The sequence below is a fragment of the Primulina huaijiensis genome, chromosome 5 (assembly GCF_012295235.1).
Source record: "Primulina huaijiensis isolate GDHJ02 chromosome 5, ASM1229523v2, whole genome shotgun sequence".
NCBI lineage: Eukaryota > Viridiplantae > Streptophyta > Magnoliopsida > Lamiales > Gesneriaceae > Primulina > Primulina huaijiensis.
In genome coordinates, this window is record NC_133310.1 from 1,395,579 (window position 1) to 1,421,128 (window position 25,550).

The 25,550-nt window shown below is 37.2% G+C and overlaps 4 protein-coding genes across 8 annotated transcripts; 2 read left to right on the top strand and 2 right to left on the bottom strand.

The window, feature by feature from the left end:
• The first annotated feature begins 777 nt into the window (after positions 1-777).
• Positions 778-2,501, top strand: LOC140976346 (uncharacterized). The gene has a single exon (XM_073440446.1). It carries the CDS (start codon positions 811-813, stop codon positions 2,257-2,259), a length of 1,449 nt encoding a protein of 482 aa, XP_073296547.1. The 5' UTR covers positions 778-810; the 3' UTR covers positions 2,260-2,501.
• A 2,696-nt stretch (positions 2,502-5,197) lies between these two features.
• Positions 5,198-11,040, bottom strand: LOC140976198 (zeaxanthin epoxidase, chloroplastic-like). Of its 2 annotated transcripts, XM_073440148.1 has the most exons (16): positions 10,287-11,039; positions 9,039-9,201; positions 8,773-8,847; positions 8,529-8,629; positions 8,311-8,426; positions 7,774-7,985; positions 7,427-7,518; positions 7,210-7,324; positions 7,028-7,131; positions 6,703-6,748; positions 6,542-6,606; positions 6,197-6,283; positions 6,041-6,095; positions 5,853-5,941; positions 5,650-5,737; positions 5,198-5,456 (listed from the first exon to the last, which is right to left on the bottom strand). In XM_073440148.1, exons 1-16 carry the CDS (start codon positions 10,796-10,798, stop codon positions 5,373-5,375), a joined length of 2,004 nt encoding a protein of 667 aa, XP_073296249.1. In that variant the 5' UTR covers positions 10,799-11,039; the 3' UTR covers positions 5,198-5,372. The 2 variants fall into 2 exon arrangements, with proteins under 2 accessions (XP_073296249.1, XP_073296250.1); XM_073440149.1 differs by lacking the exons at positions 5,198-5,456; positions 5,650-5,737; positions 5,853-5,941; positions 6,041-6,095 and having other exon boundaries at positions 6,196-6,330; positions 6,510-6,606; positions 10,287-11,040.
• A 3,201-nt stretch (positions 11,041-14,241) lies between these two features.
• On the top strand, positions 14,242-16,708 carry LOC140976199 (uncharacterized). 2 transcript variants are annotated; one of them, XM_073440150.1, is made up of 5 exons: positions 14,242-14,443; positions 14,751-15,704; positions 15,794-16,115; positions 16,208-16,289; positions 16,394-16,708. In XM_073440150.1, exons 2-5 carry the CDS (start codon positions 15,149-15,151, stop codon positions 16,571-16,573), a joined length of 1,140 nt encoding a protein of 379 aa, XP_073296251.1. In that variant the 5' UTR covers positions 14,242-14,443; positions 14,751-15,148; the 3' UTR covers positions 16,574-16,708. The 2 variants fall into 2 exon arrangements, with proteins under 2 accessions (XP_073296251.1, XP_073296252.1); XM_073440151.1 differs by having other exon boundaries at positions 15,066-15,704.
• A 513-nt stretch (positions 16,709-17,221) lies between these two features.
• LOC140976200 (uncharacterized) lies at positions 17,222-22,834 on the bottom strand. 3 transcript variants are annotated; one of them, XM_073440153.1, is made up of 14 exons: positions 22,603-22,834; positions 22,314-22,416; positions 22,133-22,222; positions 20,978-21,043; positions 20,743-20,808; positions 20,502-20,587; positions 20,312-20,357; positions 20,177-20,231; positions 19,461-19,537; positions 18,983-19,157; positions 18,777-18,904; positions 18,593-18,697; positions 17,690-17,848; positions 17,222-17,588 (listed from the first exon to the last, which is right to left on the bottom strand). In XM_073440153.1, the coding sequence occupies exons 2-14, from the start codon at positions 22,332-22,334 to the stop codon at positions 17,514-17,516; spliced, it is 1,149 nt and encodes a 382-aa protein (XP_073296254.1). In that variant the 5' UTR covers positions 22,335-22,416; positions 22,603-22,834; the 3' UTR covers positions 17,222-17,513. The 3 variants fall into 3 exon arrangements, with proteins under 3 accessions (XP_073296254.1, XP_073296255.1, XP_073296253.1); XM_073440154.1 differs by lacking the exon at positions 22,314-22,416 and having other exon boundaries at positions 22,603-22,829; XM_073440152.1 differs by having other exon boundaries at positions 22,314-22,829.
• Positions 22,835-25,550: the final 2,716 nt, after the last annotated feature.

Genomic DNA, 25,550 nt, shown 5'->3' on the forward strand with positions numbered 1-25,550 from the left:
AGAATTCAATGCAATTATGATATTCATATAAGAAATTGGAATCCATGGAGTTTGCAGAATACCGTTTTATTATTATTAATGAAACAAAGGGTATCGTAATTGTCCACTATGTACTTTCGACAAAATCGGGAGAGAATAAATATTTGCGTATTATAGTCAAGAAAGCGAACCTCCACATCGATGTATCAATTTTATGAGTAGGTATCTTGTGAGACGGTCTCACGAATCTTTATCTGTGATACGAGTGAACCCTACCGATATTCACAATAAAAATTAATATTCTTGGCATAAAAAGTAATATTTTTTCATGGATGACCCAAATAAGATATCCGTCTCATAATATACGATCCGTGAGACCGTCTCTTACAAGTTTTGTGTCAAATTTTATATCAAAATATAATTATTCTTCTAATTAGATGCCAAACATTCCCTAAACGTTACTTGTGATAAATGATGAGAACATATGCAATTATATGAATATTCTATATGTCATAAAAATATCGCAAAATAAATTTTGGAAAAAAATCTTTGAATTTATTAAATTTCCTCTCATTAGAATGCACATGGCATTCACGTTTTTTTAAATTAATTATCATAATTATTTTGTCAACTATATAAGATATATATGGAAAATAATCATGGAAATTATAGGCCACAAATTCTAAAATGTGACATTTGATTATATAACTCTCTCGGTAATTTATTTATTATCATGGTTTGTGTTTAAATTTGGTTTGAACAAAATAAAACAATTAGCCACCATTGTTCTATTAATTCTCTAAATTAATTAATAAAAAAATAAGTTCTAAAATGGAAAATTATAAAAATAGTGAAAGCGGGTCCCTATTCACTGGCTGCGTTATAAATCCATCTCTTTTTCTTGGTTTGCCTACACTTCACTGTAAACTTCACTCAATTTTCCACCTTTCCCACTTTCGCAAAGAAACCCAATCTTCGATCCTCCGGCAAAGTTTAAGATCAAGAACGGAAAGCAAGAAAGCTGTATTCTTTCCTCTTTCCTCATTGCTAAAGATCGATCTCCCAAGAATGGTCGATGTGGACAGGAGGATGGCAGGAATGAACGCTTCCCACGTGGCCGGACTCCGCCGTTTATCCGCACGCGCCGCCTCTTCCGCCCCTTCCACGCCGCGCAACAGTCTCCTATCTTTCTCGTCGTTGGCAGAGAAAGTGATCGGCCATTTGAAAATCTCGGGTGTTAGAGTCCAAGCTGGTCTATCCGAGCCGGAGTTCGCGTTGGCCGAAGCTGAGTTCGGGTTCGCATTTCCGCCGGACCTGAAAGCGGTTCTGTCAATGGGTTTGCCGATGGGGACCGGGTTTCCCGACTGGCGGTCTTCTGGGTCGTCCAGGTTTCACCTCCGGGCCTCCATTGAACTTCCCGTTGCTTCAATTTCTTTCCACATAGCACGGAATGTCCTCTGGTCAAAGTCGTGGGGCCCGCGCCCGTCGAACCCGGAGAAGGCCTTGAAGATAGCACGAAACGCTCTCAAACGTGCCCCGCTGCTGATTCCCGTCTTCAACCGATGTTACATTCCTTGCACCCCTTGTTTGGCAGGAAACCCTATTTTCTACGTAGATGAGAACAGAATCTTCTGTTGCGGCTTTGATTTGTCAGACTTTTTCGATCGCGAATCCTCTCTTTTCAAACCTAACCCGGAGTCTAGTATTCTATCATCACAGCGCGAGTTGAATTCAGCTGGATCGTCGAGCAACCTCTCAAGGAGAAGTCTTGACGCGATCTCAGGCGGGCAAACCCCGCGGTGGGTGGAGTTCTGGAGCGACGCCGCCGTGGATCGCCGGCAGAGAAACTCAAACTCATCCTCCTCGTGTTCGTCGTCACCCGATAGGTACTGCGACATACCAAGATCCGAAATGCCCAAATGGGTCGATGAATACGTGACCCAAATAGGGTCAGTTCTGAAACAAGGCGGTTGGACGGAATCCGACGTCTCGGAGATCGTCCACGTGTCTGCGTCCGGGTTTTTCGAAGGCGAGATGGTTATGGTGGATAACGAGGCGGTGCTGGATGCTTTGCTGCTGAAAGCGGACCGGTTATCGGACACTCTCCTGAAATCCGGGTGGAGCTCCGAAGAGGTTTCGGATGCTTTGGGTTTCGATTTCCGACGGGAGAAAGAGAAGAAACCTGTGAAGATGCTGTCTCCTGAGCTGGTCGAGAGGATCGGGAAACTGGCTGTGGCGGTAAACCGGACGTCGTCGTCCTCAGCCGGTTCATCGTCGTAGTTGAACTGGCGATCATCGAGATTCTTTCCGGTTTCAGTTTCACGGTTTTTTGGGATGCCTCGTGTTTCCAGCTACGTGTCTCGTTTAGCTACAAAGATATTTCTTAGGAAGTGGAAAAAGGGTGAATAAAATAAGGCATAGAAATTATGAATATTTTGGGGTAAAAAGATAAGAAAATGATTGCTATACATGTAAAATTAAAAAGGTATAATACCGTTACTATGAATTCGTCTTCAATTTTATTTAAATATTTGTTTTGCTTTACATTTTGAATTTTAAATTGTGTAACATAGTTCAAGATGCCTCTCGAGACTGTATCATAATTAGTTCAAATTCATCGAAGATATAATCTCCTATCCCATGGGTTGAGTACTAAAACTCGACTCGATTTGCTCGACTAGTCGGACCAGGTCGAGCTACTGATTCGCGAACAAATATTTTATAATCTTTTAAAATTAACTAGATTTTAAAAATTCTTAACATATGAAATCATTTTACATGAGATTTTATATATTCATTTGTGATGTATCATTTTACATAACATCATACACATATTGCTCCATTTTGAAGAGCAGCAAATAATTTTCTTTTCCACTTCACAAATTTGCTTTGGAAATAAAAATCGAAAAATTAATTTAAAGTTTTACGTGGTGACAGATATCAAACCAAGAGGCGCACGTGTGCTCAACAAGACGTAGAGTGGGACCCATATCTTTAGGAGATAGACATATATATATATTTATATAAAATATATAAAAAATTATATAGTAATAATGATGGTTTTAAAATGAAGACTTAGACTCGTGGGGGGTACTACCATTACTTTCGAGGTAAGCGACCCCTGCGGCGTCGTTTCCTTCTCCAAGTGTCAAATAAATAGTTGGCATTTTCCACTTTGTGGAGACACTATTTAGTTTAGGACAATACATTTATGTGCAATTTGATTATTATTACATCCCCATAAAAAGAACGGGAAATTGGCCTTTATTTTGTATTCAGTTTCTGGGTACTTTTTTAGTATCACATTTCTACATGAAGTGTATCATATTTTGTATGACATAGTACCACAATTTTGTGGGTAGAGAGTGAACCCAAAGAAATATTTTGATTGGGAATTTTTCACCAACTTCCCCTAAAAAGAAAAGCATACATTTCTAAATTGTGTTATATCCCATTTTTTTTCAAGATAAGTAAAATACTTAACGAAGTCTGATTTGGTTCGATCAGTTCGATTTTGTATATGATCTCTACAAAACCTTTAGACACCGTTCGATACAAAGTTTGTTATCTATATATATATTTTTTCGGATGAAAATGTGTATTGTAATAGGAAATATGAGGGATAAAAAGGAAAAACAAAATCTTAAGGGACTTGAAAAGACAGACGCCACTATTTGTCATATTCGTGATCCATATTTGTAGTGGGAAAACTTGACACCTAATTCTTGATGTTTTAACCTTTAGCGAGGTGGGTGCTGTTTCTCCCTAACTTCAACTATTGTTGTCTTATTATGTTGAAAAATTATGTGACCCTTGTTAATTTCTGAATAAAGATTTTATTAGTTTACATGATAAATCAGTTTAATAAAAAGTTTAGTTGAAAGTTCGAAAGTGGTATAACCATTTCTACAAGCCATAAAGAATGAGATCAATTAGTATAACATAATGTTCAAGATGTGATCGTTTTGGTTTTTTCCTAAAATCACATAAGAAGTGATATTAATATGTAGGACGAAAAAATACATAAAAGAATGAGACTATTTCAAGAGAGACCTCCTCGACATCCTCAACAAGCATACAACAAACAACACAAGAAATTCGAGATCAAAACGAATTACAAGAACTTACTAAAGTTTTGAAGTAGACGTAGCTGGAATTCCAAATGAAGATGTTGATAATTTTTTCGCATAAATAGAAATCTGACTTTTTTCTCTAAAGATCTTTCTCACATATACATATATTTGTATGCAATTATGTAGTTTTTAGAATGCTGAGTATCATTGCCACAATATTCATCGAGTTACATAGTAATTCGAAGTGTCCATATTCTTGCAAGTTAGATTGTAATTCACCCATTTGTGTGCACCAAAACAAAGCATAAGTTGCATGACAAGAGGGTATGGGAGATGCCCCTCTGCCGCCCGAGATGGTGGCGATTGCATCACTTGTCCGCCGCGGAGGTGGCGCATTTATGTAGGCGAGACGAGATTGTATGTATATGGCAAGACAATGAAACATCTCCACATTTATGATAAGTTAAACTGATATGTGGTTCATGCATTGTATTTATAGGGGGGGAGGGGCCACTCTTCATATATCATTTGCTCTGGAAAATTGGATGGTGACTACACCTGCACATTAATTTTAAGTGTAAACTTATTGTAAACTGTTTCTGCATTATTAATCCAATCCACCAAAGTCCGTTGTCCTTTTTCTTTACATTTGGTCAATTATTTGGTGGACGATTTGAATCATGTTTGTTGGCCTTTTTCTATCACTGTCAATAAGGTATTAAATCTATGGTATTGAATTTTGTCAAGTTAATAAATTTAATTTATGGTTATTAAATAGTTTATGTAACAAATAAAATAATTTAAAAACAAATACATTCATCAATATGTTATAAAAACTCATACTCACTTACCCTTCTGATAAGGGATTTTATGCTTGACTTTTAAAAACATCATATTTAAAATTTTATTAATTTTACATTTTGTGTTTTTTATTATAATTATTTACCGGAAATGTTGATGCAATTGGCCCTTCTTTTTATTTGGTAATTTATTCAACAAAGCATGAAGATTATTGAAACACGTAAGACTTTCTCTTTCACCTGAAGTTTAAAGTTCCATCTGGTTTTCAAGAAGGTAAAAGGAGAAGTGAAAGCTAAGATTACAGATTTACTCCATATCTTATCTTAATTTTTTTAGAAAAAATATAACAATTGAAGCCATTCCCATGTATAAATCAGAGTGTGTATATATTCTAATTACATGTCACAACTCCTGTCCTAAACAAAATGCAGTAGCATGGCACGTTTCAGTTGCCACCAATCAAAATTCTATACAATTATCCCTATAATTCAATCTCCTCCTGTGGTCTCAGTTTCAATCCTATATAGCTTGCAGAACTTCAGTTTCATCTGTTTTCTTTGCGATATTTGGTGGACGTTTTAAAACCTTCACGCGAAACACCGCCTGAAATTGCTTCCATACAACACATCAATGAGAAGATAAAGTACAAAGATCCAGTTAAAGCCTAAAGGATAATGTGAGATTAAACAAGACGCCGGCCCCAGAAAGAGGAAAGTGTATTGTGCTCTTTCTAAGTTTTTTGCAACAAAATAAGGGATGAGAATTGAGGAAATAGGTAATGTAGTAAAACTCTGACCTTCTTATCAGATCCGAATTCAATCACATCCCTAGGACGAAAACGAGTAGGGACATTGGGTGACACACGATATCGCCTGTCCTCATTGCTGTAAAATTTCCTTCACTTAGTATGCAGATTCTATGATTGTTGTCAAGTGATGTCACAGAGTATGTTTATAGAAGTGGAAAAAGAAGAATGAAGTAAAACTTTCCAAGACGTACTCAGATATCCAGGTGCCATATTCACTCCTTAAGTCTGTTACGAAGTAGGCTCCATCTTTGTAGCTTATTCGAGCATGTGTTTTGGAAACCTAAGGTATCATAAACAATTCCGCGTGATAATCAAATTGAAGGAAAAAATGAAACTTCCCGAAAATTATGAGAGGGAACTGAGGAATCGGTGAACTTGCCTGCGGTGAAGATATACATATTGATACTCCAGGAAAATTTGGGTGGTGTACATTCCTATGATTGGAAAGGATACGCTATAAGTATCACAGTATAGTATAGACATGTGAGCCAGTGGATCACATGGTTTCACTTGAGCTGTAGACGAAAAGGCATACCCAATAACATATGGATTCTTCTCGTCTCGGCTTAGAAAGATGGTATCAGTCACAGCGGTTGCATCTCCAATGGAAAATAGAAACCAACTATACACGACAGGGCGTGGTTGATCAAATTGATAAATGAGTAATACCTCATCTCACATTGAACTGTTCGGGTAATGGGGTCTATAAAGAAAGAAAGATGTAAAAAATGAATTTTTCTAGTATTTGGATGGACGTTAGATAATTGCTAGCAGAATCCATTCTGCACTATCTTGCTTGCATAGACCCTAACCCATGAGTCCGACGTGTGACAAAATGACAAAAGCACTCTTCATAAATTTAAGGTTATGGTATACTCACTCTGCATCCAGAGCTCGCTCTAGAGCATCATCATCTGTAAACCACCTTCGTAACTGGTCACTAGCCTTCACGTGAAAGAGATGCAACACATTGGTCACCTGGTCATCATACTAAAATCCTAGAACACAAACTGCAATATTATTCTAATTTTATTGGCTTACTTTATCAGAAAGTCTGCACTGCATTGTTCTTCCTTCAAGTTTTGAACTGCAAGCCATTCGATTCATTCACTATATTAAACATTCTCTCAAAATCACGAAAAAGTCAATTTAAACTGTGTGTTGGTGTGTACACATGCATATACACACATACACATATAGAGCTTGGACTTCATATTTTTCAACATCAAAATGATTCCAATCAAGTTCGTATGACACACACTGGGTTCCAATACATCTCACGAAAAATGAAAATCTTGTACCACGCCCTTATTTTATTCATCCGTGGAAACCACAAATCACAAAAGAAGGGGAAAAAAGATCTCACCCATTACCACCAAGAACCCAACTCAACATTAAAGGCATAGCAATGTCGACAAAAAATCTCCCACCAACTCTTCCAGGATGCGGTATTCTAAATTTTGTCAGGAACTACAAAACAAAATACCGACTTTCATCAACTTACCAAAATTTCTGAATCTTTTCATGTTTTAAAAGTCACGTTCTCACCGACAAAGGCCCGAGTCCAACACCAAGGTATGCTTTGTAAGTTGATGCCATAATTGCAGCCATCCTTGCTAGTCCATGAATGACTGCAACTCTTATTTTTCGAGCATTCTCATATCTGAAGAAAGCAAACAAATGCTTTAAAGTTTTGGTAGGTAATCTTTGCGAAACTTTTACCAGGATTTTGGAGACAGCAGTAGGGGAAACAAATTCATTACACCTTTTTAAAGCAGAGGCTATATCCATTGGTCTCCTGGACTCAATACTTTCTTTCCATGCTTTATCAAGCTCCACTGATAGTTGATATCCATCCTGACACCGTAATATTATTTCAATATTATTGCCTCTTAGTTCAAACTCAGAAACAGTTTCGTACAGGAAATAAATACAATATCCGTAATTTTTACAGTTCTATAATGCATATTCTTAGTGGTTCAGTCTTAAATATGCATATTCTTAGTGGTTCAGTCTTAATGATTTAAACAGTTCTATAAGCAAATTAAAGGCAGTATGTAACTGAAAATGGAAGTGAAGTTCGGAAAAAGAACAGCTCAAAGTATATCATACCTCAATCGCCATGCATCCCCCTTGACCCAAGTTTGGTTGCATAGCATGGACAGAATCACCAAGCAACGTAACACGACCCTTTCCCCATGTGAAGGCTGGGGTCCGGTCATATATATCACGACGGAGAATTGCATCTTCATCCGTGGTAAATAAAAGATCTATTACATTATCACACCAACCTCCAAACAATTTAAGTAGGCTCTCCTTTTTACCTAAAAGATCAAGAGAATCACCCCTTTTAAGGAAGAAACTTAATCCTAGGTGTACACCTTAAAATAATGTAAATTTATCATGGCATCAATAAGCATCCTTATTTCAAGGTACTATTTATGCCATAAAATCAGAGCTCGATTATACATAAAATTAACAGTTTACTATCATTCATCTGTCCACTCAGGGGTGTCACATACGTCCCAGACTGGATAAGCTTGGTGAACTATATACTAGAAGGTTTTTTCAAGTGAACATTGCCTTGCCAGAGTCACATGAAGAGAAACAAATCTTGAATCAATAAGGGTAAAGCTGGAGGTTGGTTACCTCCTGAAACATCCACACCACCAGGCGGTTCATTATGAAATGCATACCATTGCATCTTTCCTCCCCCGACATCTGAAGAAACAAAGTACTGTTTGTGTCCCAGGAACACTCGGTATCTGTAAGAGAATTGCAAATACATAGCTCCTCCGTAAATGGCCTCACTCAATATTATAGACAAGGAATGTTTTACACACTGGAATGAGAATAGACAAACATACCCCACCGTCTCTATGTCAGCAGGAACAAAATCTGCAATTCCGGTGTAACAAGTGTAGCCTGAGTATATAGCTTCACTTGGGCCAAACAAAGTTTTCCTCACCTGTGTCAGCATTAATAGTGTTACCAGAATCACAACAAGAACTCAGAGCAAAATCTCACGATTCATTTTCGTTATTCTTTGTTTTTTTACTGTACTTTCAGTTTTTGGTTGAGCAAAATCGTATCACATAAAGTAAAAAATACCTTAGACCATATCCCATCGGCACCAACAAGAAGATCACCCTCATAACACTGCCCACTTTCAAGCTTCACTGTAACCTGAATTTGTATAAAGCATCAGTCACACTAAAGCCGACACATAATCAACATTAATTTTTTGGAGGGTCCCTAGGGCCTTGGAGCACTTAATAGATTTAGAAAATATGCAATAACCATGGATTTTCATTTGGATTTGCATCGGGATCTAGCAAGCTACTAAACCAGTGAAGAAAAGTGTAACTTTAGACAACCTTCTCACCGTCATCTTCGAAGTCCACTACATTGCTTTCATTAATAATAATATCTGAGCCAACTGCACGAGCAAGAATTTGTTGCAAAGTCATGCGGCTAATGACTCTGGTGACAGGAAGTCCACGCTCCGCTGCAGGAGTGAATGTGTCGAACTTGACATACCTGACGATAAACCGTATCTTTTAACGCGAGTGAATCACATAAAATGGGAAAACAGAAGTTGCATCTTCCTTTCGCGAACCAGTATACTACAATGAAAATAACCGCTGCCCCACCCCCCCACCCCCTCTCTTCCATATAGTATATATAACTATATAAGTATCATTTACAGATTAACCATGGAACAAGAGAAACACTAGATAGCATAATCAAGAAAATAAAACTAGTGATAGTGTAAGGCAACAAACACTTATTCCTGCTATATGTTTGAAAGGACAAGATAGTGATAACATTTAAGAGTAATACTATATGTACAACCAAATTTATACAACAATTCTTACAACACAAAAAATCCAATACAAAAATTTCATTTATCAAAATCTCACGATAAATGCAATACAAAATTTCATGAAATAATAACAAAATATCACGATATAATTGTTGTAAATGTTGTTGTACCATATTTTGGTTGTACCTTTAGCATTATTCATAGTACAAAGCCCACAACATTAAAGGGAGGGCACTTTAGAATTTATGGCTGCAAGAATCATTTTCAGTTTTTCTGCCACCATCCAAACATACAATAATACACCACTTAATGAGGAACATCAAGACAGAGATTGCACAAGCATGATATACCATGGCATGCAAAGGCAACACTTTGACCAGAAACAGGGCGAGGTTGGAAGCCCTCAAAACCGAAAATAAAAAAGGCAAAACTTTTCCAGGATTTAAAGTTCATCATCCACGCCTCCTAACCCCAATTTCCAGTCCTCAGCGTAAGAAAGTACCTTATAGATCTAATGGATTCAACGTATCCATGAAAACATGAAAGGCAAGCACAAAATGTTTGGACGGAATTATTTCAGAAAACAACCACGATAAATATACATAAATGAACATTAAAGTTAAATTTTAAAAAGTTCACTAAATATTTGCATTCATTTTCGGAGCTGCTCCTGCCCGTTGTTAGTTAATTCAATGCCAAGCCCCACCAAACACCCCTTTTAAACCGACGCTGACGCACAAATTTGGCAGATAATATTTTTCGAACCAACAACTCAGCACCGCTAAATGAAGAAACTTACCAATTACCAGAGATTCCATCCACCAAACCGTTAATTCGATCTCCGGTGATGCAACCAGCGCTCATGATTTCTTCGGCAACATCCATATCAATAGCCTCCAGAGCAGCCAATGCATTGCTCTGTATCTGAATTGGACCTCTATACTGCCCCTCCCCTCTGATAGCACTCAAATCCCTTTCAAACACCACCACGTCAAACCCCTTCTTTTTAGCCGCCAAAGCCAAAACCAGCCCACCAATCCCGCCGCCAGCCACCAGAATCCTCAGCTTCTTCGCTGTCTGTTCCGAAACTCCACCGCTAGATGCCTCAGACTTCGGGACTTCATCTACAGCACCCTTCACTTTTGCTAGTTTCTTGTGGCGCCCATTTTCTTGGCTGCCGAAGTAGGATATCTGGCCCGGAAAAGCGCAGATTTCTGCTGGGAAACCTTTGAAAACCAGAGATGGAAAATGGGTTCTTGAAATCAAAGTTGTAGATTGGTTGATTGAATGATACAGTACAGATGAAGCCATCTTTCTAGAACTAAGCGGACAAATCGAAAACAATTCAGTGCATCAGTATCAAAGCACCAATCTTTCTTGGTAAAACACTGAAATTTCAAGAATTGAAGGAAGAAGCAGAGCAGCTACAGCTGGTGTGGTATCTGCTAATGTGCTATCTTCTATCCTTGAAATTTGATTAGTTCGAATAGAAATTTTGAAGATAGAGAGTGAGAGTGACGGTGACGGTTTGGGTGGTGGGGGCTGTAAGAAATTTGAGCCAATCCAGATCATTAGAGGGTAACAATGGTGGAGATTTCATGGCAACGCCATGTTGCCTGCATGTTGACGTGTCCATGCCTGGCTGGAAGAATGACTGGGATGACAACCAAAAATCCAAAATTAATCTTATCTTCCCATCATTTTTTTAAAACTTTTCAAAATAAAATTGATGTGTTTTCACTTTTCAGCTCTCACTCGTTATGTAGACATCTCCAAAGCTGCATCAAATATGTTAATTATTAATATTTTAAAATTAATTTGATTTAATGATTTGTAATTAATATAATTTAATACAAATACAAAAAATTAATATAACAATACATTAAATAAAATATAATAATTAATATAAATTTATTAATAATAAGACATTAGTCATAATTAAAAATATATTAAATAAAATATAATAATTAATATATGTAAAATAAAAGGAATATTTCGATAATATTCTTTTTGGTGTAAGATTTGAAGTAAATGAGTTGGAAATGAATGTTGTATTTTGTGCAGAAATCACACTATTTTAGTGTAAAATTTGCACCAAAATAGATTTTGTGGTTGAAGATGGCCTTACCGACCTAAAATCAACTCTCGTGTATTCGGAATCTTGTGAACTGTATACAAAGGTCGGATTATCTTCTTGTCCGACTTACAAGCAATAACTTTGACATATTAATCAATTCATGTTCTAAATATTATGCGAACCACACATGCTCACAAGTTTGGATTTGACCTTTAAATCGACGCAAACTCCAACTCGATATAATTTATTTTTCATGCATCGATTTGATTTTTTAAAAAAAAACAGTGCATTTTGTTCGATTTGGATTCAATACCTTTCCATACATGCCATATCAATTTATTTAAATAAAAAATTTAGTCATTTAATTATCTAAATCTCCTCGTATATGACGATAATCCCACTAAATTTACTCACAAAAATGGGTCGGTTTTATCTAAAATTTGGCCGTCGAACCATTCAAATTGGGCAAAAACTTGTGTGAGACGGTCTCACGAGTCGTATTTTATGAGACAGATATCTTATTTAGGTCATCCATGAAAAAGTATTACTTTTTACCCTACAAATTTTGATCAAAGTCTAACACATATGATTCTTGATAATGAATTGTGAATATTTATAATTTTCTTGCTTCTATACTTTTCCCTTTAGACTTGACAATTGAGATCCATCAATAAAGAAGTAACTAACTAAAATTATTATGAGCCTAAAAAAAATTATAAAAGAAAATTAAAAAAGGCGAATGTTTTGGAAAATATCTGAGATTCTTTCTAGACTTTAATGTGGACCAAATTTACGAAGGTGCCGTGACAACTTTATTTATATTAATTTTCTCAAAATTTATTTATTCTTTCATTCATTCATAAGCCCAAATTAATCAGATCCGGTTGAATGAAATTTGGAATAATTGCCAATCATATGTATTTCAGTTTCTTAATTTGGATTATTATATGCTTAAATCTCTCCTTTTTCCTTACTTGGTTTGTGTGAAATTATGTACTCAGATATACCCACATAAGCTTATTCACACTTATTTCTAGTCTTTTGAGAGAATGAACTATTAAAATGAAAAAGACAAAAACTTGTGTGAGACGGACTCACGGATCGTATTTTGTGAGACGGATTTTTATTTGAGTCATCCATGAAAAAGTATTACTTTTTATGCTAAGAGTATTACTTTTGATTGTGAATATCGGTAGGATTGACCCATCTCACAGATAAAAATTCGTGAGACGATCTCACAAGAGATGTACTCAATGAAAAAAACGTACGATAGTTTTTTATCCACCCGATTTATAACTTTTGTTGGCAATGCATACAAAAATCATCATATACTCTAGCAAACGACATTTAAACTATATTTCTACGACTTTTTCCACGTACAAGGCTCACAAAAAAAAAAACCCCGAATTTGAAGGTATTTATTTTATAGTTAGTTTGTAAAAATTATATCATCAAATATAATAATTTTCTTTTTTTTAAAAAAAAAAAAGAAGAAGAAGTGTGAAGGAAATATCATAGTTGCTAATATAATCCACAGTCGATAGCTTTAGGGTCCCTATATTTGCAGGTATTCTCACATGGGATTGCATTTTGGACGCAGACAACCTTGACCCTCTCCCATTCATTGAGCCAAATCAACTGATCTATTTGGAAACTCATAATGCCACAACAATCCTCGTGCTTCCAGAACAATTAAATGTGAATAATGTTCAAGTATATAGTACATTTTATTTACTACAATTATATCGTGAGATTTTGTTATTCACTCATGAATTTTGTATTGAATTTATTATAAGATTTTGATACATTGAATTTTTGTGTCATAAGAATTTGTTTACAAATCTCGTTGTATATGTGACATGACTCATTGAATATTTATAGAAAGTTATACACAATGAAAATTCATGTTTCATGACTCATTTACATGTAGAATCACTTGACGGTATACAAAAGTCTCTTTGTCTCAATCCCTCAACAGCTATTATGTAGCATCTCTAATAACAAGCATTTCTTTCAAAACATATTTTTGCCAAGAGATTCCGACTACACCGCTTCCCCCAAAGAGGCTGACATCTAGCTAACAGCCCGTTGCTTTGACATGGATATTTAAACATTATTCATTGCCTTCCTCCCCTGACTCGGACAAAAAGACAGTTAGTTCATTTAAGACAAGCAGTTTGTTAACTTAATGTCATGAGCACTTTCAATATAAGAGAAATGAGTTAGGTTCAAATAATTCAAAAGTCTCTTTAACTTAATGTCATGAGCACTTTCTTGGATAGGAGATGATATCGAATGGGTTGAGACGTTTAAGTGAAATAAGAGGTCTCCGATATTTTAAGAATATTTTTATTATTTGTTCAAAGATATTTATGAAATTGGGTTGGATGCTTATTTTGAAAATTAATATGGTGATTTTTTTTAAAAAAAAAAACATTTTTTGGGTTATTTAAATATGATTAAACTCTTGTTAGATTAAGTAAACTATAAATTATAAAGCGTTGAAGGTAAACAAGTATATATACAAAAAATTTGGATGATTCTGTGGAAATAATTCGACTATATGCCATAAATTAAGGGTAAATAAGTTAATCGAGTATAAAGTTGCTCTGGCATTACGAGAATTGCTCTGGCATTATCAGAAGCCTTTCTTCTTCATCTCATCATGGTATTCAATTCTATTATTACTGAGTCGATCAGATTTCCTCCGATAAAAAAATTTATCTTTCTATATTATTAATATATTTTATTGATTCACCATTTCTTCTCAATATCGACTTGAAAAATTCAAAGAGAATGGCGAAAGAAAAATGAACGGAGGTGAAAGTACCGTTTATAGATTTATGCGGCACATATTCTGAGTTTCCACGCAGCAAAAGGTACTTCTCTTGAAAGTATAGTTAATTTTTCCTCTGCCTGTTTTATCATTCTCTGGTCCCATATGTTTATGTGCTCTGTGTGCGCTTTTCTCTCTGTGTTTTGTGGAGCATGAAAAATGGGAATCTTTTGGGAAATGTAATGGTAATCTATTCTGAAAATGAAATGCCGAATTTATTTGTGGTATTAGGAGAATGGGTAGTGGATTTTAAAGCTTAAAGTTGTGTTTTCTGATGAAAAATGTCGATATCTTGGAAGCTTTTATGTTTGATGTGATCCTGCACTTTCACTTGCCTGTACCACCTGCAGTCACGAGCCTTTATGTGGTCCATGCCCGATAAAATTAAGGTGTGGATCCAAGACTTCATTTATAGAGCGAGTGATATATTTTTGAGCTCTTGGGAGAGTTTTAGACTCAGAAAACTACCATTATGTGGAGAAGCATTACTATCTCTAGCCATCGGATCAAGAAGTTGCAGGACTTTGAAACGAATTTGAAACTCTGTAAGTTCTGTTTGGCCTGTTCAGAATTGTATTAGCTGGGAAGGTTTGTGATGTGGCTTCGAGTTACTAGTTTTTTGAGCATTTGGATGTAAGTCTAACCCTCCCTGTTATTACTCCAAGACTGATTCTATCAGGACTACAAGATTTCTCGACATTTGGATTTCTGGAGCAATGGGGTGTATATTTGGCCTCAACTGACAGTCATGAGGAAGTACTCTGGATCGTTTAGGCACTCCGGTGCCTATACCAGCCCAGGAACACCTGAATATAGTGGTACCATATATGAAGTTCCGAAAGGATGGTGTTCGGAGCGAGTGCCTCCGCCAACAAGTAGTGGTTGTCGAAGTCATATTAGTGCAGCTGCTTTGATACCCTTCAACAGTGGGAGGGCTTTACCTTCAAAATGGGACGACGCTGATAGATGGATTACGAGCCCAGTTTCAGGTTACAGTTCTTTCAACACTACAGCGGCTCAATCTCAGAGACACCCAAAGTCAAAGAGTGGCCCTTTGGGATCTCCCGGACTTGTGTACATATCCAACTATTCACCCACCATGGATGGAAGCAGTGTCAAGAATTTCATGGGAAATTCACCACTTACTACTGGAGTTTTGGTCCCTGAAGGTTTATCCATTCAGTATGATGCTAGGATCGTTGCAAAATCTGAACCTGGGTACCCTGAAAATAATATAAACCGGAGTACTAGTGTGCCTGGGATGTCAGATGTTCTCGGTGAAACTATGTTTCCTGCTTCTCAAGGTACATATATTGTTCTCTCGCATGATAAATCTACTATAAAACTAGTTGCATGAAAAGTCACGTTTTCAACTGACGAATTGAATATCTAGGAGACAGACTTGATAGAAAGAAGGAAGAAGGCATAGTTTCCCCGACTGTTTCACGAAGGGATATGGCGACTCAAATGAGCCCCGAAGGAAGCACTCATTCATCTACCAGAGGGAGACTATCATTCTCCATTTTACCTTCATCTGGATCAGGCCCAAATGACAATGTTGCTGCAAAAGATGAAGTTAGAGATGTCCAGGTAGACAAAGGCATCAGTACAGGCAGGGACCCCAAGAAACAAGGACGAAGTGAGATGAAAGATTCAAGGAATATTGAAGACTTACCTTCACCTTGGAGTGGTGCTGAAGCAAGAAAAAACGTCAGGTAAGTTAACATGAAAGAGCCCAAATCTTCGAGAATTAAGGATCATAAATTATAGAATTTGTAAAACTCCAAAAATGTCTTGGATTTCGCAGGTTGCAGAGAGAAGAGGCCAAGATCAGGGCTTGGGAGAATTTGCAGAAGGCTAAATCTGAAGCAGCAATTCAGAAACTTGAGGTTCGTGTTGTGGCATCATACCAATGTTATTTTAGTATAAATTTGGTCTCGTGTAAGATGTTAGTTAAACTTGTGTTACCTGGTTAACAATTCTGTTTGATCAGATGAAGCTAGAAAAGATGCGATCAGCCTCAATGGATAAAATCTTGAAGAAACTCAAAACGTCGCAGGCAAGGGCTCAAACCATGAGAAATTCACTACTCGAAAATCAAACTCCTCAAGCTTCTATATTTGTGAAGATGCGCTCTTTCAGTCATCACTTTCTTTGCCAGAGGAATTTCTAGTTCGTCGAATAATTCTTTCCTCGTTCGCTATTAAATTAAAATTTTCATTATGCTTTCTTTGGCCGCAAATATTGTTTCTTTGACATTGGTGATTGAGCTAGGGGACGCTCTTACGGCCCTTGCAAATGAGTACTACCTGTCCCAGGTTGGCCTCAACGCCGACCGATCTGATTCCAATGAAAGGTGAAATAAAAAACAAACTATTCACATACAATTCTGATTCCAATTCCGGTTTATCACTCATAATTCAAGTTCCAATTTGAACTAAAATAAATTATTTTAACTTTAGCAAAACAAAAATAGAGTTAAATTTGATTTATATACGATTTAATATTTTAAAATCTATTTAAGATTAATTTATAGTTCCGATTCCGCAAAGGCCCAACTAATTATTTTTAGGAACGAGAGCCAAACCGTTGTCACCTAAAGTTTCGGTTCCGATATCGGGTTTCTGATTTTGAAAGAGGGTTTTCATAGATTCTGAGAACCGTGGTTGTGTCTAGTACCAGGGGGCTTTCGGCACGATCTTACATGGCATACGAGAGACCCGTTCACTAACACTACCGATTCATCTGGAGTTGACATTAAAATCACATTCGATCGAGATGTACTAACTCAGTATTAGCTAAAAAAATTCAACTAAAAAAATTCAACAGAATCAATCTGCACAAGATAAATCAGAACGAGGCCAGCAGCATTTTGTTTGTGATATGTATACCTATTGTAAACCGTACAACATAATAGGAAACATCGTCCAATAACATCCAATTTAACAACTTCAATTGTAAAGAACAACGAATACATAACCAGCATGTTTACATAACCGTCTCACAGATTAATCAGAAATATTTGGCTTCATGATCATCCACCAATCCCCGAAGCAACGATGCATCACAATTCCAAAACAAGATCAGACGTAGATGAAGCTGCCTTTTGGTAACTAATAAGGCCTATACCTGTAATCTGGGCGTGATGGTCTGCCACCACCCATACTGCCACCCGCTCCATAACCCCACTATCAAACATACACATATAACATAGAAAGAATCGAGTATTAGTACAATAGTTAGAGTACGCAAAGGAGGAGAATTCAATACCAAGACCAACTGTACTCACATCGTCAAAATCCAGGCTGGTGTACATTCTGCCATAACTGCTACGCATATGTCCACCATACGCAGGTCCGCCATACCCGTATGGCTCAGGAGGATTACTCATCATGAAATTACTACTAGGGCTAGTATCATCAATTGGTGTAGCAGAATCAATTGCAACCTGCAATGCGTCAGATTGAAAGCTTTATATTGCTGATACTCATTTTATTTCTCGTTCACAGTTACCATGTACGTTGAAGACCAAATAAATACAAGGAATGTTATTCAAACATCTGAAAATAGAAACAGGTATTTCAAAATATATCATCCTGAAGGCAGAAACAAATTCAATGTCAAGCCCGAGGAAACCAAGTTAAAGCGTCATTGTGTACTCACTATGGACCTTCAGTTAAATAATGTAAAGCAGCGACATCAGTTTATAGAAGGATTTCTTGATTTAAAGCATCTACAGTTGCACCACCATAGAAATAAGATCCACAAATGCAAGACTTTATAATATATAGTGAAAGCTGAATGCGTAGGGGCAGATGCAATCTAGAAAACATAATGCATCAAAATAAATTGGTGCTGTGGTATTAATTTGTGGAGATCTTCTGAGGCTGCCATTGGCATGACAGGCCTGGTAACTGATGGAAGAGAAAAACTCAATCTTCCCTGTCAGATAACCCAGTGATCACTTTTCTGTTTGACCATGCATTACCAGCTAAATCAGTCCAAATTTTTAGGTACTTCCTCAAGAGTGAAGGATCAAACTAACCAGCTAGCCGATCTCGTCAAGCTGCCCGAGAGATTTTACATCAAAAACTTTACAGAATTTAGGAATCACAATGCTCTGAAACCTAAATCTTTAAATATTGGAGGCGTAAAACATCTGTAAAAATCATAACTTCCCAGACAGTCACACCTGGTGCCCACATATTTCATGAGATCTTCTAGCTACACGGTCTGCAACACCATCATCAGCAAATGTGACAAAACCAAATCCTCGATGGCCAGTCCTCTTGGGGTCCTACACAAATTAAAACGACAATTCACACAATTATTTAAATATGTACTGCTAAAATATGAGCAATTGCTTCTATTCTCACCTTTGGAACATAAACATCTAAAATACGACCAAATCTACCAAAATACTGGCGAAGATCTTCCGCACTTGCCTCCTGAGGAAGCCTGCCTACGAAAACCTTTTTGCCCATTCCACGAGGCGGTTCCCCTCCTTAATCAACAATTATACAATTGAGTTGCAACACGTCATTTAAAAGATGACCAAGATTGGTTTAAGAAATTAACTTACTTCCATAAAAAGGACCAGGATGATCATACAAGGTTGGAGCACCAATTGCAGCATATCTAGTTGCAGAACTAATGTAAGAATTATAAGCTCCATATCCTCCTCCTCCTCCTCCTCCACCGCCACCACCACCCCCCCTACCCTGAGGCATTCGGCTAACCGGTCTGACATCATCCTCCTATAGTAGGTTATCATTTTTCAAGTGAACAAAGATAAATAAGCAAATATCAAATACTAAGTGCAATTTCTTGAAATCCTAGAATTAAAACAGATGTTGAAAAGCTTAAATCATCATTTATGTATGTGTAATAGTTTTTAAACAAAATGAAGAAATTGCCTTATAGAAAGAGCAAGTGACTGATGATAGAGGACAGATGACACCCAGCACAACCAAAAAAGATCAGAAGACTCTAAACTAAACAATGAATGAGTGCCACATGCAGAAATATAACTAGAATTTAAAAAATCAAACTGCAGCTACCTTTGGAGTTGCTCTGTCGACAACTACAGTTGACCCTCCCAATTCGTGAGTATCAGCCATCAGATCATCCACTGCATCTGTGATTATAAAAGACAGGACAGAAGGTTGGTTTCGCGGTAAATGACAAAAATAACAAGGCAAAAACGGCATTGCCTGCACACCAAATACATATCAGAAAGAGTCGAGAACACTGCAGGAAGTATTCACATTGAAGAGCTTAACCTTTCCAGTGTTCTAAAATTGGGTATAAGGATACATCAGAATTCCCAAAATCGTGAAAAATTGCCTCAACTTAAATTTGCTTTGCAATTCTAAAGGACCAGGAGTATGATATTGATTTCATATAATTAAAAAACATATAGCCAAGCCAAATTACCACCCCAGCAAGAGATGCATGGGAAGGAAGACCGATACAGAGCCAAATCATAGACACCACTAAAAGCCAATAAAATAATTAATTCCAGCAAGATAAAAGGATTTGTGCATTTGGTGTTTTCTGAAAAGACACAAGAAGGATAAACTGGTACCATATTGCATGCACTTTAATATTTGGACATGTGCAAATAGAACCCTAAACCTAATAAACTTATCTCACAAAGGTTCCTTGATATTTATTTCGCGTGTTAAGATAGACAGTAAGAAAAATCTAAAGCACATAAAAACCGTAGAGACAAAAGAAAATAAAACTTCAAGGAAGGCATTAACAATAAAATTACCAGCACTTGAAAAGGTGATAAATCCAATTCCACGATGACCTTTGGTATTCGGATCCTGAGAAGAAAAATCGGATGATATGATGATATGTGTTTCAAACTGTCATTCATAGGGAATGAGACAGAAGTATTATTAACCTTTGGCATGTACAAATCTGTTATGTCACCGTATTTTTCAAAATGGCTGCAAAAGAAGATAACATAAAACACATTTAGTCTCATCAAGTGTAAATTCACACCATATCCCCCCACAGCACATCAACATAAATGATATTTCAAATCTAGACAACACAGGCGGACAAGAACATGCGCGCGAGGTCCGTGGAACCTTCTAAATGCAGCTTCAGTCACAGATGGTGGAATCCTCGCCACAAAAATCCTGGTCACTTTCTTTGATGGTGCTCTCATCTCCTCCTGTGAACAGCACATAGAAGCTTAAAATAGATAATGAACAACAGGATTAGCACAAGCCACCAACAAATTTATATATATAAATTCATGTGGAAGCAATTGAAGTCAGGACTTTGAAATGGATATTGTGGAACAGCTGAATGAGTCAAAAAGGTAACCTTAGGTGTGGCTATTTTGACTTCCAACACCCTACTGCCAAGGAGGTGCTCGCTAGTTAATGCAGCCTGTAGCATGCACAGACAGAATATATGTGGTCATGATACAGCTTGAAATTCTGCTCTCATGCATACTTAGAAAAACGACATTGGACGATTGAATGAACACTGAAACTCAAACCATGGGGAATAACATAAGAGGGTTACAATTCTGCGACAAAGCTGTACGTTACATTACCTTGGCATCCTCAATAGCGACAAACGTTACATAGCCAAACCCGCGCGAACGGCCTGTGGAACGCTCCTAAAATCATCATAGCAAATTAATATGATAAGGATTAAGGAATGTCTTTAAATATTAAACCCACCAATACCATCACTGTAAGAACAAAGAAAGTTCAGTTATGTTATCAATGTAGCAAATATGAAGACAGAGAAAGCATATCCTAACAAATTGATATATCTCCCCACCCCTTCCTGAAAATCAAATATAACAATTCCAGGTATACAAAGGTAACTATTAATTTTTTTTAAAATTTTTTTAAAAAGGTAACTATCAGAATATGACTTCTAGTTGTCACTAATTAGCACATGATTCTATTGACATTTGAGATAAGCATCTTAAACAGCATGTTTCAAACGCATCCATCCAGGATGGAATTCTCACAAAAATAATGAAAACCAGAGCTGCAATTCTGACACAGTTCAAAACCGATTGTTTTTTGTTATAATCATAAACATGGTTCGCCATTGCGGTCAGGGAACCGGTGTTCTATAACAGGTGTTGTGACAAAAATCGGGGCTAAAACGGATGTATAACAATAAACACATTTTTATGAAATATCGGCAATTTTGTGGCTGTCACGGAACGGCGAGTTCATGGCGATCGTGGCCATTTTGTAACGTTTTTTGTATTTTTTTCAACTTTTTTCCAATTCTTTTCCATTGAATTTTTTTCCATAATTATCTAATTTTTTAATTTTTATTTTTTTAAAAAAACTCACGACAATAAACCCGCGAAATGCCAATGGAACTGGAATAGAAGCCTCCCCGATGGCGAACCATGATAATAAACCAAGAACATTAAGAAATCTCAAAGATTGTGTCCATAGAAGTATCCACTAGAATGCATAGTATTGGGTCCAACATAAACATGAACTCCATCATTTATGATTAAGTACAAGGTGAGAAATCCATAAAAAACATAAATCGCCCACAATTATGCACTCATGGCCAGAGACAGTTTATCGATTCCTACCACTCGAGTCTGATAAGAAACGTGGAAGCTAAAATCTTATGAAAATATCAAAAAAATATAAGCTTGTGAACTCAAGAACAATAGCCACTAGTCAGACACCAAAACCAAATCTTAATAAAACTGCAACGAACAAACCTTCATCACGATACAGTCTTCTAATTCCCCAAACTTGCTCATGTATTCTCTCAACCCTTCAGTATCCACATCCCATGGAACTCCCAAAACCTAAAGAGAAAAACCAAAGCACATTCACAAAAACACAAACTTGATAGGATGTCGCTTTCTTGGTCCCATTGATGATAATCTGTTAACTTACGACAAGCTTCCGATCAGACATAGCGATTGACGAAATAGAAGTGGCCGCTCTCGAATTCCTCCCCTCTCTCTCTCAAGAACCCTCAATCGCTCAAGCACTCTTCCTGCACACAATAATAATAGGCACACCTCTTTCTCACAACGCACAATCAGCACAAGATACCAAATCAAACTCGTCATTTTCTCCGAATCCTTGATATTGAACACAAATAAAATACCTCAAGAAAAAAAAACAGAATTCAAAAGGAAACGACTCCGAATAGCTTCGGGGCACTCATCGCTTCACTGACCTTTCGATTTGATAGGGGATTATCAAAACCCTAAAGTCGCTCGCGCTCCCCCCTCTCAATCTCTCGCCGCTCAGCCTTCCGCGGTTATGAGCTCACTCGACTTCTGTTTTTCACGTTATATTTGGCAAATAGGAAACGTAACGATTTATCATTTTTCCTGCCTTCTTGATTGTTTTTTTTTTTACCAGCCGTCACGATTTATCCCAAGGAGACCTGTATCTGCTTGTCATGTTGCCGTTTGATGTCTTTTACTAAGTTCAAATCGAATTAAAGCATTTTTGTGTTTGAGATATTTAATATACTGATCATGGCTTAATTTAGTCGATACGAGGTATATATATAATTCTCAATAACATCGTCCCGTCGATGGAAGACATGTAAGACATTTAACACACTCCCTCACGTTCAAGATTGAACCACTGGAACGTAGGTTTACAAGACATTATCGGATGTGGGTTTGGGCTATAATATTTGTTAAAATTGAGATTTAGAGAAAACTTCACCCAAAAATTAGTCCAACGTATGAAAATTGTCTAAGTTATCATTAAATATCTGATATGTGATATCTAACAAAAAGCAATGCCCTCACTTTCAGTTAAATGACCCAAAATTATTTGAACTAGGTACCCGAAACTAGTTCTTCTTCCAAAGCACCGGGTTGAAACACGAGATTGAACCTACAAATGGTTTTGGTTGATTTACTATTTCAACGTCGTCATTCGGCTTCTGCCACCAGGACCAGTGGTTGTTGTATAAGGGAAAAGATAAAAAAAAAAAATGAATTCTGTGTAGAATTACACGTGTAACTAGCTTGTACCTAGTCTTATGGTGTTAGTTAGTTTCCTAATTAGTAGCATTAGTTTTGTTGAAAATCCTATTAGCGTGGATCTGTAGATGTGAATCACTGTATAAATACTGAAGTAGAGATGTAATGAATATTAAGTGTTTCTCTGCAATATTCCATACACTACTATAATCCTATAATATTACTTCTATGTAATCTTCAGCATGATACCAGAGCTCAGGTTCCACCATTATGTGTTGAACTGTCCATAGTTAGGTCACCCATTCTGCCCATATTTGGGTCATTTATAAACTTCACGCTCCAGATATTCATTCCTGAGCGTGAGGGGATGTGTTAATTATCCTAGAGCGAGGGAAGACTGAAGGCATTCTTCGTTCATCATCAATATCAGACTCATCAAACCCATGTCATCATAGAAACAACATTCAAGACCTGTCCCTCGGTCCCTCCTCTCAATTACCTCTCACAAACTCTCATACCACAATTACTTACAGTGGTCTAGCTCGGTTCTCATGTTTATCCGAGGGAAAGGGAAAGAAGATCACTTCTCTGACAGTGTGTCCATCCTCGAAAGCTCAGCGGATCAGATCAAAGCTTATAAGACAAATGATTCAATGATAATGGCGTGGCTAATCAACTCCATGACTTAGGAGATAGTGAGAATTTCTTACTGTTCCAAACTACCAAGGAAATATGGGAGGCAGTTCAAGACACCTTCTCGTACAAAGACAATACGGCTGACCTCTTTGAGATTGAGGGCTTGCTCCATGACCTCCGACAAGGTGAGAACTCAGTCACAGCATACTTTACTAGTCTGACTCGCTACCGGCAGAAGGTTGATCTCCTTGAGTCACATCGCTGGAAGTGTCAAGATGATGGAAAAAAATCACAGGAATATTGTTGAGACCAAGCGAGTCTTCAAGTTCTTGTTTGGACTTGACAAATCACTAGATGAAGTAAGGAGCAGGATTCTATCAACCAAGCCATTTCATACCATTTGTGAGGCAGTTTCTTAAGTAAGGCGTGTAGAAAGTCTTCACAAAGTTATGCTTGGAAGGACCTCCTTGAATCCACTTGACAGTAGTGCCTTGGCTTCTCATGAAGGCACCTATAATCCCACCAGTAATCAATCTCCATAGAGTACTGGTCATGTGGCATCTCAGGCTCAACAACACAAGAATCCATGTGGACGTCCATGGTATGAGCATTGTCGCAAACCTGGTCGCACCAAGGAGACATGCTGGAAGTTGCATGGAAATCCGACAGACTGGAAACCGCGTGGACATGTCGCAGCCGTAGCTCAGTTCAATCCAGATCAGATGAACATTCTGCATTCTATCATCAGCAAAGTCCAAGGCACCCCCTCATCAGCATCTCCACCAGTGAACTCAGAACATGTTGTTCAACAAGGTAACTTGGCTACAACATTACATACACAAACTTCCACTCCTTGGATTGTTAACTCAGGTGCCTCGAATCACATGACTTGTAATTACTCCCTGTTCACTTCATATACACCCTGCAACAAAGATATCTATAATAGTATTGCGGATGGTTCTCGATCACATGTGATAGGCATAGGGTTAGTTCATGTGTTACCACAAGTGACACTGCAATCAGTTTTCTTTGTGCCTCAACTTGATTACAACCTACTGTCTTTCAAGAAATTCAATAAGGATCATCACTGTTTTACCAAATTTATAACTGACTCATGTGTGTTTCAGTACATGAATTCTGGGAGAATGATTGGCAGGGCTGAGCTTTGTGGAGGCCTCTATCTCCTCAAAACCATCACACCACCTCAAGCTGAAATAAAACCAACATCTCTCAATCTTTGTTTTAATTCTGTTTTAGTTGTTAATAAAGACGAAAGCATTATGTTGTTACATGGTCTTTTTGGACATCCAAGTTTTGTGTATCTCATACACATGTTTCTTTCTCTTTTCATTAATAATGATATCAATTCATGCACTTGTGATGTTTGTCAACTTTAAAAACATACTCGTAGCACCTATGCACCAAGACCATATAAACCAACACAACCCTTTTCCATGATTCATAGTGATATTTGGGGGGCATCCAGGGTCATCAATATATCAGGTGCACGATGTTTCTTGCTTTTGGTTGATGATCACACACGTTT

Bases quoted from the DNA above. Each gene is read 5' to 3' on its own strand.
- LOC140976346 (XM_073440446.1), top strand. From the start codon at position 811: ATGGAAAATTATAAAAATAGTGAAAGCGGGTCCCTATTCACTGGCTGC.
- LOC140976198 (XM_073440148.1), bottom strand. From the start codon at position 10,798: ATGGCTTCATCTGTACTGTATCATTCAATCAACCAATCTACAACTTTG. The intron at 6,749-7,027 runs GTGAGATCTTTT...AATGGCTTGCAG, and splicing joins TGGGTTCTTGGTGGTAATGG to TTCAAAACTTGAAGGAAGAA. The intron at 5,738-5,852 runs GTACGTCTTGGA...GAAATTTTACAG, and splicing joins TATGGCACCTGGATATCTGA to CAATGAGGACAGGCGATATC.
- LOC140976199 (XM_073440150.1), top strand. From the start codon at position 15,149: ATGAGGAAGTACTCTGGATCGTTTAGGCACTCCGGTGCCTATACCAGC. The intron at 15,705-15,793 runs GTACATATATTG...TTGAATATCTAG, and splicing joins TATGTTTCCTGCTTCTCAAG to GAGACAGACTTGATAGAAAG. The intron at 16,290-16,393 runs GTTCGTGTTGTG...CTGTTTGATCAG, and splicing joins CAGCAATTCAGAAACTTGAG to ATGAAGCTAGAAAAGATGCG.
- LOC140976200 (XM_073440153.1), bottom strand. From the start codon at position 22,334: ATGTCTGATCGGAAGCTTGTC. The intron at 21,044-22,132 runs GTTTGTTCGTTG...TGATGATTTTAG, and splicing joins AAGACTGTATCGTGATGAAG to GAGCGTTCCACAGGCCGTTC. The intron at 17,849-18,592 runs GTGTGACTGTCT...GACGCATTGCAG, and splicing joins ATGAAATATGTGGGCACCAG to GTTGCAATTGATTCTGCTAC.